Genomic DNA, 22,458 nt, shown 5'->3' on the forward strand with positions numbered 1-22,458 from the left:
TTCTATCTGCCTTTGAAAAAAATAACCTTTTATTTTTGATTCAAAGAAGAGAGGAGTTTTCTTGTCTTTCTACATCTGTTCCAACTCCTCCAAATGCACAAAAATTTTTTCAGAGCATTCCAGAGTTTCTCAGACTGCACATATAAGATTTTGCATATAGATACATCTTGGTCATAATAACCTTCTACCGAATTAGTAGAAAATAGATGTATTCTAGATTTTCATATCTTTATGGCAATATGAATAGACAAGGCTCTTCTTGCAAAAATATCTCCTGAACTGTGCAGGAGATGCTTGGAAGACCCAGTCAAAATTATGAATTATCCCAAGTTCGTATCCTCCTGTGGCTTCCCATATTACAATAATGCCTTTCTTATCCAGGTTCCAGGACTCTCAAGCCCTTGTCCTTCACTTTTCATTTTAGTTTGCATTCATCCAAGTATTTGGATGGAAATTATCAATACCTTATATAAGAATGTATGGGAGGCTGAGGCGGGCGGATCATGAGGTCAGGAGATCGAGACGATCCTGGCTAACACAGTTAAACCCCGTCTCTACTAGAAAAATACAAAAAATTAGCCATGCATGGTGGCAAGTACCTGTAGTCCCATCTACTTGGGAGGCCGAGGCAGGAGAATCGCTTGAACCTGGGAGACCGAGGTTGCAGTGAGCCAAGTTCGTGCCACTGCACTCCAGCCTGGGCGACAGAGCGCGACTCCATCTCAAAAACAAACAAACAAACAAACAAAAAGAATGTCAATGGAGTTAAAAGTATGCTTTTCAGTTTTCAGCCATGGATAAAATTTTGTAGCCTTGCCTAATTCCTAGAGTCTCACTCCATGACGTTTCTTCCTTATTATAAAGATTAGATGGTTTGGCATTGCTGCCATGTGACATTTATACTTCCCAAGCTGCTGTGTCATCTTCTTCTACCATTTAAACTTAGTTTTACTTTAAGTGCACATCTAACCTGTGTGCCTGCGTGCCCAGCACATTTTCCACCTTCTACATTTTATTTGACTGGAGAAATCACCTCAGCCTCTCTAGGTCTCTGCTTATCATCACTGTGCTCATTCTTCAAGCCTCACTTGATTACTGCTTCCTCTGTGATGCTTTCCTGGATTTCCTTAGTAAGACATAATTTCTCCTTTTCATACTTCTGTGGTATTAAGTATGCACCAGTTACATGTGACTCATCTCCAAGTGCTTTGGTGTGGAGTTGTTATTTATGTTCCTTATGTGACTACTGACCACTTTTTTCCAGACTAAATATTGAAACACTTGGCCAGATAATTTTTTCTCAATTTTGAGTTTCCTTTAATAAGTTTTAAAACAAATTTTTGAAATTAAATTACATTTTGTTAGGTTGCAAATCTGACAAAGTCCAACGATGAGGTGAGTTTGTTGTGGTCAGTTGGCTAGTTGCTAAACTCACAGCTGGTTTGTGTCTGCTGACTAGCAAATTATTGGCCTACAGAAAGTCTACATGGGGGAACCAGATTATGATGCAAACATTGCTTGGAGAGCCCTTGATCAAGAGCAGAACAGGTTGGCAGACTCGAGGGATAGGTTCGGCTAGGTCTGATAGAACATTCTAGTTTTGCCAATAGAAGCAAAAACATTGGAAGGACTTCCCCAGGATCTGGATCTCTTGCCACTGGGTAACATTTAATAAGCACTAACATGGTATCCTCTTTCACTTGCCATTTCCTGTGCTTCCCTTTCCAACCACTACATCTCCTTTGACACATTTTCTTTTTCTTTTCTTCTTTCTTTCTTTTTTCTTTCTTTCTTTCTTTCTTCCTTCCTTCCTTCCTTCCTTCCTTCCTTTCTTTCTTTCTTTTTCTCTTTCTTTTTTCTTTCTTTCTTTCTTTCTTTCTTTCTTTCTTTCTTTCTTTCTTTCTTTCTTTCTTTCTTTCTTTCTTTCTTTCTTTCTTTCTTTCTTTCTTTCTTTCTTTCTTTCTTTCTTTCTTTCTTTCTTTCTTTCTTTCTTTCTTTCTTTCTTTCTTTCTTTCTTTCTTTCTTTCTTTCTTTCTTTCTTTCTTTCTTTCTTTCTTTCTTCCTCCTTCCTTCCTTCCTTCCTTCCTTCCTTCCTTCCTTCCTTCCTTCCTTGCTTCTTTCCTTCCTTTCTTTCTTTTCTTCCTTTCTTCCTTTCTTTTTTTGAGATAGAGTCTTGCTCTGTCACCCAGGCTGAAGTACTCACTGCAACTTCCACCTCCCTGGTCCCAGCGATTCTTCTGCCTCAACCTCCTGAGTAGCTAGGATCAGAGATGTGTGCCACCACACTCAGCTATTTTTTTTTTTTTTTTTTTTTTTTTGCATTTTTAGTAGAGACAGGGTTTCACCATGTTGGCCAGGCTGGTCTTGAACTTGACCTCGTGTGGTCCACTGGCCTCGGCCTCCCAGAGTACTGGGATTATAGGTGTGAGCCACTGCGCCTGGTCTCTTTTTCCTTAAGTGTATCAATACCATCATTTTGGCTACTTATTCTGCCCTGGGAGCCATTCTGTCTCTTTAGGAAGTTTTTGCATCTATCAGATCTCATCTTTTATGTTTTGATGTTTAATAGCATTTAAAGCTTTTTGTTTTGTGTTTTTCAAATGATTTGAAAAAAGTGTGCTCGTTAATTAATAAGCAATAAATTCAAACTTTTGTTGCTTTTTTAAGAAAAAAATGAAAAATTCTGTAACAATGTATCTTAGCCATAAAACACTTGTAATCAGCATTCCTCCAGAAATTTCAGGATGTAAGTTATCTCAATGATAATACTAGAAAATCTTGGGAAGCAAGGATATGGCTAACTTTTTATATCATAGATCCCTACTGCCACAACAAGAGTTAAGACTTAGTAAATTCAGTCATGCATTGCTTAACAACTGGGATATGTTCTCGTAACCACCCAACGGGTTCATTTTGCCTGCTGCCTGGATAGAGCCAATTTATCAAGAACCAGGAATTGCAGTAGAGAAAGAGTTTAATTCATACAGAGCCAGCTGAATGGGAGACTGAAGTTTTATTACTCAAATCAGTCTCCCTGAAAATTCGGAAGGTAGTGTTTTTCAAGGATAGCAGGGAATGGTGCTGCTGACTGGTTGGAGATACAATCATAGGGGTGTGGAAAATGGTCCTCGTGCATTTCTCAAGTCCACTCCTTTTCTTACTTCCTGCTTAGTGGAGGTGTTAGAATCTGCTTCTTGGTGGGGCCACAGGACTGGTTGGTGGGTCCAGGTGGGACCACCAATTATCAGAAATGCAAAAACCTGAAAAGACATCTCAAAAGACCAATCTTAGGTTCTATAATAGTGATGTTATTTGCAGGAGTAATTGGGGGAGTTGCAGATCTCGTGGCTAATTTGTTAGTCCTACAAAGTCTAGTCCCCAGGAAAGAAGGGGGTTTATTTAAGGAAAGGGCTGTTATCATCTTTGTTTCAAAGTTAAACTATAAACTACGTTCCTCCCAAAGTTAGTTGAACCTATCGCCAGGAATGGACAAGGGCAGCTTGGAGGTTAGAATCAAGATGGAATTTGTTAGGTCAGATCTCTTTCACTGTCATAATTTTGTCCCTGTTATAATGTTTGCAAAGGTGGTTTCAGTGTAGACTTTATAAACACCACATACTTAGAGTATACTAAGTTTATTAAAATATTTTTCTCTTTTTGATAACAAATTACCCTTAGCTTACTATACATTTTTTACTTTTTAAAGTTTTTAATTTTTTTGAACTTTTAACTCTTTTATAACAGCATAAAACACACTTTGTACAACTGTACAAACATATTTTCTTTATATACTTATTCTATAAGTGCTTTCTATTTTTATTTTTTCCCCTTAAACTTTTTAATTTAAATGAAGACACAAACGCATTACCCCAGGCCTACACAGGGTCTGGATCATCAGTATCACTATCTTCCACCTCCACATCTTGTCCCACTGGAAGATCTTCATGAACAATAACACGAAGCTCTCATCTCCTGCGATAACAATGCCTTCTTCTGGAATACCTCCTGAAGGACCTGTCTGAGGCTGTTTTATAGTTAATTTCCTTTTTTACAAATAGAAGGAGTACACTCTAAAATAATGATTAAGATATCGTACAGTAAATACATGCACCAGTAACAGAGTCTGTTATTATCATTATCAAGTTTTATGTACTGTACCTAATTGTGCTACATTTTTGTATGCCTGGCAGTGCAGTAGGTGTGTTTCACCAAGACCACCACAAACATGTGAGTAATGTGTTGAGCTATGACGTTACCAGAGCTACCATGCTGGTATAGACAGGAGACAGGGAAATACTGGGTAGAAGAGGGCAGTTCCCTGGTAAAAGCCTTACTCCCAAGCCTGGAAACCTGCAGCCCTAAACGGGAATAGACATTCCTGTTTGTGCACCCAAATGTTACCTTTCGACCTGCCATGCCGCTCTGTGCTGTACCCATATAAACCCCAAGTCCTAGGCTTGATGAGCAGATGAGCAGATAAGCAAACAGAAGAGCAGAGAAGCAGAAGAGTGGTGCTGCAGAGAAGGTGAGAAGAGAAGGAGCATTTGAATGTCAAGAGGAGTTTGGAGGGGGATGGTCAGAGAGGAGATCAGTTGCAGGACAGCCAAACTCCAGGGGAAGATCATCTTCCACTCCAATCCCTTTCCAGCTCCCCATCCATCCTGCTGAGAGCCACCTCCATCACCCAGTAAAATCCCCGCATTCACCATCCTTCAAGTTCATGTGTGACTTGATTCTTCCTGGACACTGGACAAGAACCCAGGTGCCAAGAGGGCACTGAGCTGGTTAACACTTAAGCCATCTGCCAATGGCGGAGCTAAAAGAGCACTGTAGCACACCCACTGGGACTTTGAGAGTCACAGGCACACACCCCTAGATGCCACCGTGGGGCGGGAACCCAAAAGTGCTCGCCCTGGCTCCTGCACCTGTCTGTCTACATGCTCCCTCTCCTATAACGGGCTTGCGCAGCAGTGGCTGCCCAACAGATGAGCCACGCCCCTTCCACATGTCCTGCAAGGGGGATCAGGGAACGCTCCCCCTTCAGTGTTTGTAGCTGATAGGAATATTTTAGTTCCATTATAATCTTATGACACCACCTTTGTGTATGTGGTCTGTCATTGACTGAAGTGTCGTTATGTGGTACATTACTGTGTTTATTGAGTGGATGGTCAACTGTATGAGGTGCTTGAATAATGGGTGATGTGAACCTTGGTTTTACGACATCTTCTGAGAGCTGCTTTCAGGTGAGTATAAGAAGAGATATTTCTAGTCTAGGTCCCCACTCCTTTTCTTAGTTCCTGCTTAGTGGAGGTGTTAGAAAAAAAGGTTGGACTCTGGTACTATTTTCCCCCATTGGTTATATGGACTCAAAGCCATAACTTAAGGAAGAATGTCTATTTTTAGATTTGGTGACTGTTTTAGATAGGTTGCTACAGAAAGTGGTACAAAGATATTTCACACATAGAATATCAAATCCAGGGTGCTTTAGCACTACATTCCAATGGCCTGAGGATGGATGGGTGGAAGCCCTGGCAAGCTGAAATAAACCAGGGCAAGCTCCTCTTTGGAATTCACAAGTCTGACAACTGGTGACTCAAGCTCTAGTCAGGAGACCTGAATGTTATGTCTGGCACCACCACACCTTAGTTTACAGAGATTAATCTAACAGGCCTTCAGTTAGTTTGCTTTATTTTAAAATTCTGCTTAGCTTTTTGTTGCCTACCGAATTTCTCCTGATCTATATTTAGATGTAGGTGAAGGCTCTAGATGTGTGCGCTACCAACACCAGCTCCTGGGAGGGAACATTTTCTCACTCACAAGTAAGTGAACTTTGCTTTCTCCATGAAGAAGAATGACCTGCATGATGGCTTTCAGAAGTGGAGAACGCGGCTCATGGTTCCCTCCATAGTTCCTCCATGGCCTTTGGTTACATCTTCTCTGAATGGAGGAGCTTGGGTTATGTGAAAAGCAGAGCGACCAGACGACACAAATGCTGTAGTGAGAAGGCAGCAATTTAAAATATCAGAAATTTCAAAAGGAAAGGTTTATAATAGTTAGATTTAAAACATGCTCTGAGGCCAGGCATAGTGGCTCACGCCTGTAATCCCAGCACTTTGGGAGGCCAAGGCAAGAGGATTGCTTGAGGGCAGGAGTTCAAGACTAGCCTGTACTACATAACAAGACCCTGTCCTGTCTCTATATTTAAAAAAAAAAAAAAAGAAACAAAGGAAAAGGAAGAAAAGTGCTTTAATATTCAGAGGCATGAGAGATGCAATGAGTAATATAGGACCTTCTCTAGGCACACTGGGGAAGCACTCTACTGAGGTGGTTCTAATCTAGCCTGGAAAATCTCTCTTCCCTTCATGCCTTGTACTTCCTTCTTCTTTGTGACTTTGCTAATGTTTTTCCTTCCTCTTGGAAAAATTTCCTATACTAATCAAAAGGCCCCAAGACACAGGGGGAAATGTGGTAAATCTGAGACTGGAAGGAAATTACCATCTAATATCGCTCTTATACAGTATAACTATTGTTAATATTATTGCTTGGGTCACTCATTTATTCATATCACAAACACTGACTGAGTGCTTATTATTTGCCAAGCATGGGCAATAAAGAGTTGAAGACCAACAAAGCCCCTGCCTTCCCAGAAGCTTATTTGCTTGTGGGGAAAATAAACAGTGGATCAATTAACAAATAAGTAGATAACATAATGGCACAGCCAGGCGTGGTGGCCTCATGCCTGTAATCCCAGCACTTTGGAAGGCTGAGGTGGGAGGATCGCTTAGGCCCAGGAGTTTGAGACCAGCCTGGGAAACATAGGGAAATCCCATCTCTACCAAAACAAAACAAAACAAAACAAACAACAAACAAAACACATGGTGATGTGTGCCTATAGTCCCAGCTACTCAGGAGGCTGAGGTGGGAGGATCACTTGAGCCCAGGAGGCAGAGATTGCAGTGAGCCAAGATCTCCCCACTGCACTCCAACCTGGGTGACAGGGTGAGACCCTGTCTCAAAACAAACAAACAAACAAAACAACCAAAAACCAAAAAAACATAATGTCAGATGGTGATAGTGTTTTGAAGAAAATAAAGCAGGGTAGGGGAACTAGTGATAACTGGTAGATATGGGTTTCTCCATCTCCCGCTGCTTTTGCATCCTCTGTAAGGTGAAAGTGGCAAAGGAAATTCCAGGTTGACTTTTGGGTTCAGTGAGTTTTCTACCCTGTGTCTCTTCACTGCCCTTTCCCTCCCCAGAACCTCTAAGATCTGATCCTTAGATTCTGCAATGTAAGTCAGCTTCCTTCTTCTTGGTTGCCAGCTCACTACATTCTTATTCCTGGATAAACCAAAAATCTCTTCCTTGTTTTCCCATTTTCAAAAAGATGTAGAAATCTCTCACCTGCTCATGTTCCTTCCTTTTTGTCTCATGGGTATATATACCTTTTACAATTTTTTCCCTACCAAATGTAGTTGAATATTGGGATGTAGTCATAACAAACACATAAATACAATCCACCGTATTTAAATGGACTTATTCATTTAGTCTGCTTAAAATCGAGATAGTAACACAGGCACCAGTGGGTTTCTCTGCAAACTCTGGGCATTTTTAATCCTGGCAATTTTTAAATTGCTTAGCAGTAAAATGGTCAGGCAACAGCACCTATTGTTATGAATCCCTGCCCCTTCTTACCTCAATGAGGCTATCATTTCTCTCTATCAATTCTGCTGACAGAATTAAGAAGAGCCATTGACTTCCAGTTTGTTCAGTGTTTTTATTCTTAGGATGGGAGTGATGACTTGTAACCTCTTTCCATCTAGAGACTCAATTTAAGTCTACCTCTTTCATTCAGCCTTCTCTCACCATTTTCAGCTGCCTGGAATGCCGCCTTTCTCTCAGTTCCTATTTTTGACATTAAAAATCAGGGTACTTAGTTATATTGTACCTCACACCAATCATTTTACTTGTTAATATCTTTTTTCCTAGTTAGATTGTGACATTTTGGAATAAAAGAAAAAATATCTTTTTTAACTTTACAGCTTCCCAGATTTCATTAGATTAGTATAGATTTGAGTGCCTTTTATACATCAGGCAATGCCTAGTGTATAATATTTTTACTTATGGGTTTTAGCATTTAACTTATCTAATGATCACAACATTCCTATGATGTCATTTGTTTTCATGATTTGTTGAAAGTTGATGGTCACAAAGTTTAAAAAGTTGTCTGTGGTCATAATTTTTGAGGAGGCAGAGCTAAGTTTTGAACTCAGGCCTGTTTGATTCTGAGAACAATCATGTGCTCCTTCAGCTGAACCACACAGCCCCTCTTAGAGCTTTGTCTCCATAGACACTAAATGTATTCTTGTTGATTGAGTGAATTAATGGATGAACTATCTGGAGTTCCTTCTGCTTCTGTTTTCTTCTCTGTAAAACGAAGATCATTGCAGGAACCTGAACTAATAATAGTATAGTCCAACTGAGTTCCGTTAATTTGGTAATCAAGAGAAAGTAGAGTTAATTAACTAGAACCCTTTGCCATGACTGCTCTCTAAACTTTTCATCGCTTTTCTCTGAAAGTCCAGTCCTGAGCTCTATTACAAGATAGAACATTTTAGCCACGATTGAAGAGAGCACTATTAACATTTTATGTCATTGGTTCCTTTTTTCCTAATACTGTGGGATTAAAACAATGTTCACCAAATTCTGGATGTTCTATTCCTGTTTTTTCATGATGTTTTATAATCCAGGCCTTCTTCATAGAGACAAAGGGCTATGTTTTATAACTGCCAGGGTCAAGAAAAGAACAGCTTGTGTGAGATCCTTAAAGAAATAGCTAAGCAGTAACTTCAGACCTTCTGTATGTTTTCCTCAACATTTTCTCTCACTTTTTGTCTCCCTACAACTCAGTTTTAGAAAACAAAAACACAACACAATTTTGCCTTTTTAAAAGATAGTACGGCTGGGTGCAGTGGTTCACGCTTGTAATCCCAGCAATTTGGGAGGGGGCAGATCACCTGAGGTCAGGAGTTTAAGACCAGCCTGGTCAATATGGTGAAACCCTGTCTCTACTAAAAATACAAAAATTAGCAGGGTGTGGTGGCAGGCCCCTGTAATCCCAGCTACTTGGGAAGCTGAAGCAGGAGAATCACTCGAACCCAGGAGGCGGAGGTTGCGGTGAGCCGAGATCGCGCCACTGCACTCCAGCCTGGGTGAAAAAGTAAGACTCTGTCTCAAAAAAAAAAAAAAAAACAAACAACAAAAAAAGGTAATATACGTGTACTGTAAAACTTTACAAAGTACAGAAAATATCTAAAGAAAAAGAAATAACATCTCACAACCTCATCATCTAGATATGACTGCTCACATTTTGACGTATTTCATTTCAGCTTTTAATTAATTTTTGCAGAAGACATTTATTTCAGATATTCTAACTTTATAATCTATAGAATTTTAATGATATTTTTGTATGACATCTATCATAAACATTTCTGCATGTCATTGAAATATTTACAAATATTATTTTTATTTAAAGGATGCATAGTTAATTGATATAACCCTTCTTTTAAAATTGGTAATTTCACATACCTGGAGATGAGCAGATGTGAAGCAAACAAGAAAGGGTAAGAGATAGCTAGTCTCTTGACTTATATATCTATTTTCAATATGACTTGAAAAAAAGAACTTAACTTAGAGACCTCTAGAATAGTTAGCACAAATAGATTTCTCAGTGTGGTTAAGATGAAGTACAGATCCTAAATTTACTCTTTTATGTGAGATAAATAAAAACTGGATAAGATATATACAGCAACAGTTTTCAAGACATTATACCTCAGACAACAAAGGATAATGACCTGTGAGAGAGGGAAAACAAATTAGGTGAGCCTATGATTGCCCCAGTTTACTGCCTGGAGAGAGATTCCAGGCCTAGGTGCAGAGAGAAGGGCTGCAAATGGAAACTATTGCTCTTTCTGAGTTGAGGAGAGAGACCTGAGTGTCTGCAGGTACTAAGATAGCTGCAGTTCATGAGGAAGAGTTCCAGAGAAAAGAAAACTGAACAGAGAGTGAGCTCTGGATTTCTGTAGTGTTCCTGCTGACTCTTCTGCTGAATCATGATCAGTGCCTGTGTGTGGCTGGAGAAAGAACCTCTGAAAAGGTTTAGAGGGACAAATCCTTGGTATCACATAGGTCTGGGAATAGCTCCTCTTTCCACCAGAAAGAGTATAAAACCACGTAATTCACGGGATATCAGGTAGCGTACTCAGAAGGGTTTTGCTTCAGCAGTGAGAAAAAATTAGACCTAGACCAAATGTTGCTCTGATCCTAACAAAACTTAAAAATTGAGACCCTAAAGGATAAAACTGTTTCCAGGTAACTTAAATATATACCAGAACAAAGCCGAAGAATATGGGAATATGAAAATATCTAGCAGTCAGTAAGATAAAATTCATAATATCTGTCATGCAACCAAATATTACCATGAATATAAAGAAGCATGAAAATAAATACCCATAATTCCAAGAAAAATCAATTACACATAATTGCCCCGTCAATGACACAGATGATGTAATTAGTAAACAAAGAGCTAATTATAACTCTGCCAACTCTAGCCATTACACATGTTCAAAAGGCTAGAGGAAAGATTAAATCAGGACACAGAAGAAATAAAAAGACAAAATAAAATATCTACAGATGAAAATTACAATATCTGAGATGAAACATAAGCAAGATGGGATTCGCAGCAGATTAGGTGTAGAAGAAGGATTAATGAACATCAAAGCATATATGACAACAGTAGCATAAAGTCTGTAAGAAAAGAAATGGAAACATAGTCGTATAAGGTTTTACACTATGTATGAAATGGTGTAGTATCACTTGAAGAGAGACTGTGACTAAAGACCACTGTACCCTCTTAGGGGAAGAAAAATATCTTTTTTTTCTACCCATCCTGGGTTCACAGCTGAGGCCACTATAACAAAAAACAGATTAACAACACAGAAGCGTACACATTTACTTGGTGTAAGTGTTACGTGATGCAGGAGCCGTCATAAGGAAAGAAGACTCAAAGAAACAGACCTGAGTGTTTTTATAGTAGGTTTGATGAAGAATGGATAGTCATGGAGAAATATAATAGAACAATGGGTGTATGATCTAAAGGTAGTCAACTGGGGGAAATTTAGCAGGGTTTGCTTGTTCAGATTTTTCTCCTTGACGTTTTGTCGTGAGAGGCAAGCATGTTTCTTTTCTCTGGGTATAGGGAGGGCACCTCTCACATGAGGGATGTAGGATCTGCTTCAGAGAAGTGCCGGGGAAGAACAGTGACCTTCCTGCTTCTGCAGTTTTCTTAAATTCATATAACTTAAATATTTAATATGCTAAGGTGTTACATTTGGGGGTAGTACATCTTGATACCCATCACCTGAAACCAACCACTTTATAATAGTAACACAAAGAGTTGTAGATAATATGCCATAAAGGTGGTAAAATGGAATCATTGGAAAAGTCAATTCATCCAAAAGAAGGCTGAAAGAGGGAAGCAAAAACAAAGAAGAGATGGGAGAAATAAAAAGTAAATCATAGGGACATGAGCATCCCTTAATTTTGGTACACAGGAGGGGTTCGAGGGGTGCCGTCAGATACCAAAGGATGACTGTATATTTTTTAAATTAAGAGACTTTCATTCTTTAAATATTCTTGGACTTGAAGTTTTTTAAAAAGAAAACAAATCAAAGCGTACTATAGTTGCTAAAACCAATCATTTTGGTAGTATATTCAGTGACTGAAATGATAGGGAGCATCAATCATTATTTCTTCAATATCAAGTTATCCTTACTGAAAAAATAAGATATAACTGGGAAATATTCTTGGATCCCTTACACATCCACTTAATTTCTTAAAAGAAGAAAGATAAAACACATGTAACAACAGAAACAAATAAACCATTTACTGTAACATTCCAGGAATCATGGGCTCCTTTTCTTCTTCCCCAGTTTATTTATTTACTTATCTTTATCACCTAGTAGTAGTTTGTTTCCTTTGATAGAATATATGGCAGTCCCACATTGGTGACAACTGGTGCTCCCTTCATCCAACTGGATCATTTTGAGATTCAGTTTTACATCTTTTTAGCATTTTCTTTGTGTTCCTATATCAGTTATGATGAGCCACTGATAATATTTTGTTCTAAAATGAAACATGTTACTTAGTACATTTTTTTTAGTGTCTTGCTGACTTTTAAAATTTGAATGATGTACAGACTTTGTTTTTTAATGAAGTATAAATATTTGCTCATGATTTCTAAATTCCTTATAAAATAAAATTAATTCAATCTGCAAAAAATTAAATGGTAAGAGAGTAAACTCATCACTTAGATATTCATATTAAACGTAAATGGCCTAAACACCCCAACTAAAAGTTAAAAATGGTCTAATTGAATAAAATACCAATATCCAACTATATCTTGCCTATAAGAAAATATTGCCACTTTCAGTATAAAAATACAAATAGGTAAAAGATAAAATGATGGAAAAAGACATACTATTTTAAATTAATCAAAAGAGAGTGGAGTGGCCATATTGAGTAAATTAGACTTCAAAGCAAATAATATTAATACTACCGGGGATGAAGAACATTATTTCATAATAATAGATGTAAATTGAAAAAAGGAAGTAACAAATTTAAACATTTATTCACCTAATATCAGAACTCTAAAATACATAAAGAAAATGCTGATATAACTTCAAATAGAAACAGATAAATCCACTGTTATAGTCAGATTTCAGGACCTTTTTCTCAATAACTGATAGAAAAAACAGACAAAAATATCAGTAAGGATATAGAAAAGCTTCAAAATATTATCAATCAACTTGAATTAATTAATATTTATGGGGCCAGGCTTGATGCTCATGTCTCTAATTCCAGCACTTCGGCAGGCCTTGAGCTCAGGAATTCGAGACCAGCCTGGGCAACACACACACACACATACACACACACACAAACACACACACGCATATATATGTATATATACACACACACGCAACACATCAGCTAGCAGCAGAATACACATTTTCTTCAAGAGCACACAGAATAATTAGCATGATATGCTATATTCTAGGCCATAAATAAATCTCAACAGACTTAAAATAATTCAACTAATACAAAATATGTTCTGTAACTACAATGGAATTAAATTTGAAATCAATAGCAAAAGATATCTGGCAAATCCCCAAATATTTGGTAACTAATACCATACTTCTAAATGAACCAGGGTCAAATAAGAAATCAAAATAGAAATTAGAAAGTGTTTGACTAAATTAAATACACATTTCAAAATTTTGAGATGCAACAACAGCAGTATTTAGAGGAAAATTTACAATAGTATAGACCTATATTAGAAAAGAAGATCTCAAACCAGTGACCTCAGTTCCTACCTGAAGAAACTAGAAAAGGAAGAGCAAATAAATCCAAAATAAGCAGAAGAAAGTAAGTAATAAAGACCAGAGCTGAAATCAATAAAGTAGAAAACAGAAAAACAAAACCAAAAAAATCTAATAACACCCAAAACTTGTTATTATGCAGATCAGTAAGATTGATAAACCACTGGCCAGACTGATTAGGAATTTATCAAGAAGAAACAAACAATTTTCTTTTTTTGATACCTTATATGTAGCACCCAAAAATACATAACTTTGATATAACATTTATTCATCTAATAACAGAAGACAGAAATGAGAAAGGTGACATCATTATACATTCCACAGATAGTAAAAGGATAATAAGATAATATGATGAAAAACTCAGGCCAATAAATTTGACAACTTAGATAAACAGAACAAATTACTTATATGACACAATCTACCCAAGTTCATTCAGGAAGAAATTGATAATCTTAGTAGCTGTATATCTATTAAAGAAATTAAGTTGACAGTTAAAAGTTATCCTGCAAAACGTATTTCAAGCTCTGATTGCTTCCCTGGAGAATCGTACCCAATATTTAAGGAGAAAGTAATTCTAATTCTGCGTAAACTTTTCCAGGAAATTGAAGAGGAATAAATATTTTCCAACTCTCCCTGAGACCAGTGCTACTCTATCCAAAACCAGACAAAGACATTCCAAGAAAACAAAACTACAGGCCGGGCGCGGTGGCTCAAGCCTGTAATCCCAGCACTTTGGGAGGCCGAGACGGGCGGATCACAAGGTCAGGAGATCGAGACCATCCTGGCTGACACGGTGAAACCCCGTCTCTACTAAAAAATACAAAAAACTAGCCGGGCGAGGTGGCGGGCGCCTGTAATCCCAGCTACTCGGGAGGCTGAGGCAGGAGAATGGCGTGAACCCGGGAGGCGGAGCTTGCAGTGAGCTGAGATCCGGCCACTGCATTCCAGCCTGGGCAGCAGAGCCAGACTCTGTCTCAAAAAAAAAAAAAAAAAAAAAAAAAAAAAAAAAAAAAAAAAAGAAAACAAAACTACAGACCACTGTATGCAAGCAGCAATGGGAAATTAAAAGTTATAAAATATCATTTATAATATCAGAAAAAGTAATTATGAAGTACTTAGGAACAAACCTGACAAAAGTGGCTCAAGATTTGAACTCTGGGCCGGGCGCGGTGGCTCAAGTCTGTAATCCCAGCACTTTGGGAGGCTGAGACGGGCGGATCACGAGGTCAGGAGATCGAGACCATCCTGGCTAACACAGTGAAACCCCGTCTCTACTAAAAATACAAAAAAAAAAAAAAACTTAGCCGGGCGAGGTGGCAGGCGCCTGTAGTCCCAGCTACTCGGGAGGCTGAGGCAGGAGAATGGCGTAAACCCGGGAGGCGGAGCTTGCAATGAGCTGAGATCCGGCCACTGCACTCCAGCCTGGGTGACAGAGCGAGACTCCGTCTCAAAAAAAAAAAAAGATTTGAACTCTGAAAACTATAAAACATTGCTGTAAGAAATTAAAGAGAGCAGAAATAAATGGCAACCTCATTTGTGAATTGGATAAATTTAACATTGTGAAGATATAAATTTTCCTTAAATTGGTCTATAATTCAACAGAATCTCAATCAATACCTCAATAGGCTTTTAAAAATGCTTGCAAAATTTGACAAACTAATCCTAAAATTGATATGAAAATGCAAAGGACCTTCAAGAGGCAAACTATCTTTGAAAAAGAAGAGTAAGTTTGAAAGACATATATTTGCCCTCAGGGCTCATTATAAAGCTACGATAATCAAGACAGTGTGAGGCTGAAATAAAGATAGACAAAGACAATTTCTAGGTCATGAGAGCTATGTTTCCTAAAGGAAGGCAGCAAGTACTTATCAACTTTCCCTGTGTCCTCAGGATGCCTTAAGCAGTGGTTGCCGAACCACTAGCAACTTTAGCACCAACTGGAAGCTTTTTAGAAAAGCTAATTACTGGGCCCATCCCAGACCTACTGAACCAGAATCTCTGTGGGCAAAGCCCAGGAATCTGTGTTTTGACAAGCTCTCCAGGTGATAATGATGTCTATTAAAGTTTGAGATTCATTGCCTTGGGCTTTCCCTGTTGGAAATCCGCCAGGATTTGGGAGACAGGAGAAGAGGTCTGGAGAGAGTGGCAGAATTCAGCACCACAGAATGACGAGGAAAACTGATGGCCTTTGTCCATGGAATCCATTAAAATATACTCTCATGGCTGCCAGGCTGAGTTGATGAATAAAAAATAAGCTAATGTCATATCAAGCCATCAGGCTATTGATAATTGTGCTTCAGGGTGAGCAAACAGCTTTACCAAGCTCACACAGTTGACACAATTTGTTGTTTGGAACTATCTTACTGTAAGTAGATGCTTAAGAAGAATGCAGAAGTTATGAAAATCAATCCAGGATTCAGAAATCTTTCAACTAAATCTTTAAAATTCTCTCTCTCTCTCATGCACACACACACATGCACACATACACACATAGTAAGATTTCATGACACATGAGACAGGCTGTGAAGTTGAACAGTTCTGATGAATGCCTGAGTGGTAAAATCACCTTGAAGAACTGGAAGTGAAGGTCTATTCTAGCTGGGTATGAGCTACAAACTCGTTTCTTGGGGAACACATGAATACACTGGGGAGGCTAAGTAGCTTCTGAGGCTACTAACAGAATTTTAGTAATTTCTCCTGTCATCTGAAAAATATATGATATTGAATTTTTAAAAATGGGTTTAGTGTAGTCTAGTCTTAATGTCTGAAACTAGGATGTGGTTTGTTCCAATAACCAAAGTGATTCCATCCCATGTGAGGGAAAAAAGGGATAATGGTGAATTAAAAGCACCTGCATGTATTTGTTGCTCCTTTAGAGGGAGTGTCTCTTCATCAACATTAACTTTCTTTCCTACTTTTGAGCTGGCTGCTAAAAGTCTAGGTTTAGATCTTAATCCATTGTCCTTCCCTGCATGATGTAATGCTTACAATTACAGTCTCAACCCTCTGGCATTTAATGAAGATAAAATTGATTACTTTCGACTGAAGACAAAAAAATCACTTACAATCAGGATACTGAATATATTAGTAAGTACAAGGTCCCAGCTTCTGGTGGACTTGGCAGACTGTCAAGCTCTTACTAAGTGACCCCACCCCATGCCTTTTTGTCCTTTCTGTTGCCACACAATCACGATAATTTGTTCTCTGAATGCCAGAGTACTGCCAAGGAAAGGAATTCTGAAGCTGGCTGAGAGAGATCATGTAAAACTCCCAATCTAGACTCCATTGACTCTTGTCTCTTTTTTTGTATAGAACTGATTTTATAATTTCTGTGGCAATGAAAGATTAGTACCCAAAATGACTGCTAGTCCTTTGTTTATTGATCAGTCTGAGCATGGACTAGAATTCATCCTCTAATTGGTAACAAGAAAAACTTGGATGGGGAAGCACATCATTGGTTAAGGCAGCACAGCAAGTTTGAATTTGGCTGCCTCTACTTTCAATATTGGTTGACGTCAAGAGCAGACATTGGCGTTGTAGTTAAGAGTATCAAGAGAGTTAGTAAGTATGAATTTAGGGTCATATTTTATGCCTGGTCCTTATCTTTTGGTGAAATGATTTCTAATATCATCTCAGACTAAATGATATGGGATATTTCTACCTGCAGATTCTAAGGTATTAAGATAAAGCTCAAAGTAGATATGTTTTCCTTATCTTCCTAAAATTTTAGATTAAAGATGCCAAAAATTTGTGTGTGTATGTGTCAAAGCATTTGAACAGCCCTTGTAGACTATTACAACGTTTGTTCTGTACCAGGCACTGTATTTTTTTTTTAATTAATTAATTTTTTATTATACTTTAAGTTCTAGGGTACATGTGCACAACGTGCAGGTTTGTTACATATGTATACATGTGCCATGTTGGTGTGCTGCACCCATTAACTCACCATTGACATTAGGTATATCTCCTAATGCTATCCCTCCCCCCACCCCACAACAGGCTCCAGTGTGTGATGTTCCCCTTCCTGTGTCCAAGTGTTCTCCTTGTTCAATTTCCACCTATGAGTGAGAGCATGCGGTGTTTGGTTTTCTGTTCTTGCAATAGTTTGCTGAGAATGATGGTTTCTAGCTGCATCCATGTCCCTATAAAGGACACGAACTCATCCTTTTTTATGGCTGCATAGTATTCCATGGTGTATATGTGCCACATTTTCTTAATCCAGTCTGTCATTGATAGACATTTGGGTTGGTTCCAAGTCTTTGCTATTGTGAATAGTGCCGCAATAAACGTATGTGTGCAGGTGTCTTTATAGCAGCATGATTTATAATCCATTGGGTACATACCCAGTAATGGGATGGCTGGGTCAAATGGTATTTCTAGTTCTAGATCCTTGAGGAATCGCCACACTGTTTTTCACAATGTTTGAACTAATTTGCAGTCCCACCAACAGTGTAAAAGTGTTCCTATTTCTCCACATCCTCTCCAGCACCTGTTGTTTCCTGAGTTTTTAATGATCGCCATTCTAACTGGTGTAAGATGGCATCTCATTGTGGTTTTGATTTGCATTTCTCTGATGGCGAGTGATGATGAGCATTTTTTTCATGTGTCTGTTGGCTGCATAAATGTCTTCTTTTGAGAAGTGTCTGTTCATATCCTTTGCCCACTTTTTGATGGGGTTGTTTGTTTTTTTCTTGTAAATTTGTTTGAGTTCTTTGATATTAGCCCTTTGTCAGATGAGTAGATTGCAAAAATTTTCTCCCATTCTGTAGGTTGCCTGTTCACTCTGATGGTAGTTTCTTTTGCTGTGCAGAAGCTCTTTAGTTCAATTAGATCCCATTTGTCAATTTTGGCTTTTGTGGCCATTGCTTTTGGTGTTTTGGACATGAAGTGCTTGCCCATGCCCATGTCCTGAATGGTATTGCCTAGATTTTCTTCTAGGGTTTTTATGGTTTTAGGTCTAACATTTAAGTCTCTAATCCATCTTGAATTAATTTTCGAATAAGGTGTAAGGAAGGAATCCAGTTTCAGCTTTCTACATATGGCTAGCCAGTTTTCCCAGCACCATTTATTAAATAGGGAATCCTTTCCCCATTTCTTGTTTTTGTCAGGTTTGTCAAATATCAGATGGTTGTAGATGTGTGGTATTATTTCTGAGGGCTCTGTTCTGTTCCATTGGTCTATATCTCTGTTTTGGTACCAGTACCATGCTGTTTTGGTTACTGTAGCCTTGTAGTATAGTTTGAAGTCAGGTAGTGTGATGCCTCCAGCTTTGTTCTTTTTGCTTAGGATTGTCTTGGCAATGTGGGCTCTTTTTTGGTTCCATATGAACTTTAAAGTAGTTTTTTCCAATTCTGTGAAGAACGTCATTGGTAGCTTGATGGGGATGCCATTGAATCTATAAATTACCTTGGGCAGTATGGCCTTTTTCACAATATTTATTCTTCTTATCCATGAGCATGGAATATTCTTTCATTTGTTTGTGTCCTCTTTTATTTCATTGAGCAGTAGTTTGTAGTTCTCCTTGAAGAGGTCCTTCACATCCCTTGTAAGTTGGATTCCTAGGTATTTTATTCTATTTGAAGCAATTGTGAATGGGAGTTCACTCATGATTTGGCTCTCTGTTTGTTTGTTATTGGTGTATAAGAATGCTTGTCCCTGTCTCTACTAAAAAATACAAAAAACTAGCCAGGCAAGGTGGCGGGTGCCTGTAGTCCCAGCTACTTGGGAGGCTGAGGCAGGAGAATGGCATAAACCTGGGAGGCGGAGCTTGCATTGAGCTGAGATCTGGCCACTGCACTCCAGCCTGGGCGACAGAGCAAGACTCCACCTCAAAAAAAAAAAAAAAAAAAAAAGAATGCTTGTGATTTTTGCACATTGATTTTGTATCCTGAGACTTTGCTGAAGTTCCTTATCAGCTTAAGGAGATTTTGGGCTGAGATCATGGGGTTTTCTAAATATACAATCATGTCATCTGCAAACAGGGACAACTTGACTTCCTCTTTTCCTAATTGAATACCCTTTATTTCTTTCTCCTGCCTGATTGCCCTGGCCGGCACTTCCAACACTATGTTGAATAGGTGAGAGAGGGCATCCCTGTCTTGTGCCAGTTTTCAAAGGGAATGCTTCCAGTTTTTGCCCATTTGGTATGATATTGGCTGTGGGTTTGTCATAAATAGCTCTTATTATTTTGAGATACGTTCCACCAATACCAACCTTATTGAGAGTTTTTAGCATGAAGGGCTGTTGAATTTTGTCAAAGCCAGGCATGGTATTATGTATATTGCATGTATTTATTATTATATTTAGTTCTCACAGCAACCCTATACAATAATTACAATTCCTTCCTTTCACTAAGGCATAGGGTGTTTAAATAAACTAGCCACTGTACAGGATGGCATAAAATTGTAGCAGAGCCAAAACTCAAACATGTCTCTGTCTGACTCAAAAACATAGTCTCATTCTCCAAGAGCCAGGCAACAACCTGAAAGCTCTGAGTTGACTTTTCTTGTTTTGTGGATGAATACAATCATCTCAGGACCCAGATAAACAGAAGTCCTTCTTTCTTATTTGTATTTCTCAGTACTAGGCCAGTCAGGACAAACTCTGTTCTCCATGGCCACGATCTTGAAGAAATTTAGATTCATCCAAAGGAAATCAGGTATTGCAACATGTGTTTATGTGTATTGATTAATCTTCTGCCTGTTCTAGAAACATTTGAAGAAATGTAACAAAAACCAAATATCCTGAAACTCCCTAATGAACCTGATCTCTCTCTCTCTCTGTCTTTCTTTTTCTCTCTCATAGGTCTTTTGCCTGTATTTCTCTGGTAGAATTTACTAAATAATTATATAATGTGTCTTTTTATTGTACTTGACTGTTTTCATCAAGCTAATCTTGGGGGCAGAGACTTCTTTTGTTAGCCAGGGCACTCTAGTTGAACAGAAATTACACACACACACACACACACACACACAGAGGAACTGGCTCATGGTGGCTAAAAAGTCTCAAAATCTGCAGGCCAAAGGCTTGAGAACCAGGAGTCCTGATGGTGTAAGTTGCACTCAGAGTCTGAAGGGAGGAGAAGACAGATGTCCCAGCTCAGAGACCTTTAGGCAGAGAGAAAATTCTGTCTTGCTCAGCCTTCGGTTCTTTTCAGGCCTCCAGTGGATTAGATGAGGCTCACCGACACTGGGGAAGGAATCTGCTTTCCTCAGTCTACCAATGCATAGGTTAATCTCATTCAGCAACATCCTCACAGACACACCCAGAATAATCTTTCACCAAATATCTAGACACTTTGGCCCAGCCAAATCGACACATAAAATTCACTTCCACACTTTCTTACTAATGCATGCATTCTCTCCAATATGGGGCACTGGGCCTTGCAAGGAGTAAGTGCTCCATACATATTTACTAAATGACAAGCAATGAGATTATCCTTAGCCTATGACTTAGATATAGACAATCAATTATTAATACCCTATCATTTTTCCCCACTCTGAGAACCCAAACTGAAAAATGTTGGGATTACCTCTTTTCGCAATATGATATTCTCTGAATGCATACTCAAGTTTTGACCTTCCCTGTCTGTTCCTGTTTAGTATTCATGCTGGCTTAACTCATTGATTGATCAAGTAACCATTGAGCATATGCTGTGTTAACACTCTGAACAAGATCCTGTGAGAGGTGCTAATATGAATGGTGTTTAGCCTGATAAATAAAGTGTGGCAAACCTGTGGCTTCTGTGCATTTATTTTTATTGATTTATTTTTTAACCAACCTTTGCTATGTAAAGAATAACATCGATGATCGATGACAGGAACTTGAATTTGGATCTGTGTACATGTTCCATTTCAGACTCACCATGAAATGAAGTGCTTGCATTTGTCATTGTTGATTTTATAATACACTTTTGCACCTTTTGGGTAAAATTTTGCAACCAATGTAACTGAGGCAGCCTGGTATAAAAGCAACCCTGGAGGTGGAAATGGAAGACTAGAATTTAAATCTTGGTTATGCCTCCTATTGGTTTTATGATTTTTGTCATTTGACCTGTGTCTATTCAGAGTTTCTTTGCTAGAATGAGGGAGTTGACTAGAATTTACTGATCTCAGTAGTCAGCCTCCTCAGGCACAGATAAATCTTGGATATGTATCCTGAGACAGTTTTCCCATTTCCACATTGAAGACAACGTTCTATTTTAGAGCAATAATGAATTATATTATTTAAGGATATATGTTTCAGAGTTCAGACTCATGCCTATGGGTTTGAATTCTAGTTCTGCCACTTTCTTACTGTGCAGACTTTAGCAAGTCAGTTATTGTTTGTGAGCCTCAGTTTTCTCACCAGTAAAGTAGTGTGAGTAATAACTATCATATTATATCATTACAAGCATAAAATGAAATAAGAGTACTTGGCACAAAGAAGGATCTTAATTTTTAGCTTTTAAAAAAAACTATATATGTTTATATGCCATATGTACATATATTCTCAATTCTATTATAGACTATATTTATTATGTTTTTCATAGTCATTAGTTTCACTTAGGAATTGGTTGACCCTTGTGAGATACATGGTTTGACCACTTTTGACCTTGATATTCTTCAGAAAATAAGACAATTAGAAATATCTGATTGTAATTTTGATGCAAAATATTTTATAATCACGGCTAAAATGATCCCAGGAGTGGAATCATACACATAAATTCTTTTCTTTATTCTAATAATATTACTGTTAGTGTCTATGCCGAGCACGTATGTTATGTGTTGAGACAAAAAATTCTTTGTATGTTTGTTTATAACATTCCCAGCTCTTATTCCACTGAAGTCTATATTTACCTAGTTTCTTTCTTTTGTTTTCCTCTAACATTCATGCTATTTTAATCAATGTTCTTTCATTTGCAAGCCCCCAATCAGTTTGACCCCAAAGACTTTCAGTTTGCCCTTGCTACTCATAAGCGTACTTAAGACAATGCATGCCTCCCATTCTTTTCTTATATTTACAACAATCTTTTTATTGAGACAAA

At 38.2% G+C, this 22,458-nt stretch overlaps 1 protein-coding gene across 1 annotated transcript in view; it reads left to right on the forward strand.

The window, feature by feature from the left end:
• Positions 1-22,458, forward strand: part of TMC1 (transmembrane channel like 1) — a 180,290-nt gene that overhangs the window by 4,700 nt on the left and 153,132 nt on the right. Inside the window, exon 2 of the mRNA XM_065530686.2 lies at positions 1,460-1,569. Within this exon, the coding sequence (XP_065386758.1) occupies positions 1,460-1,569 (110 nt within the window). The remainder of the gene's footprint in view (positions 1-1,459; positions 1,570-22,458) is intronic.

Source organism: Macaca fascicularis, chromosome 15 (genome assembly GCF_037993035.2).
Source record: "Macaca fascicularis isolate 582-1 chromosome 15, T2T-MFA8v1.1".
NCBI classification, from domain to species: Eukaryota; Metazoa; Chordata; class Mammalia; order Primates; family Cercopithecidae; genus Macaca; species Macaca fascicularis.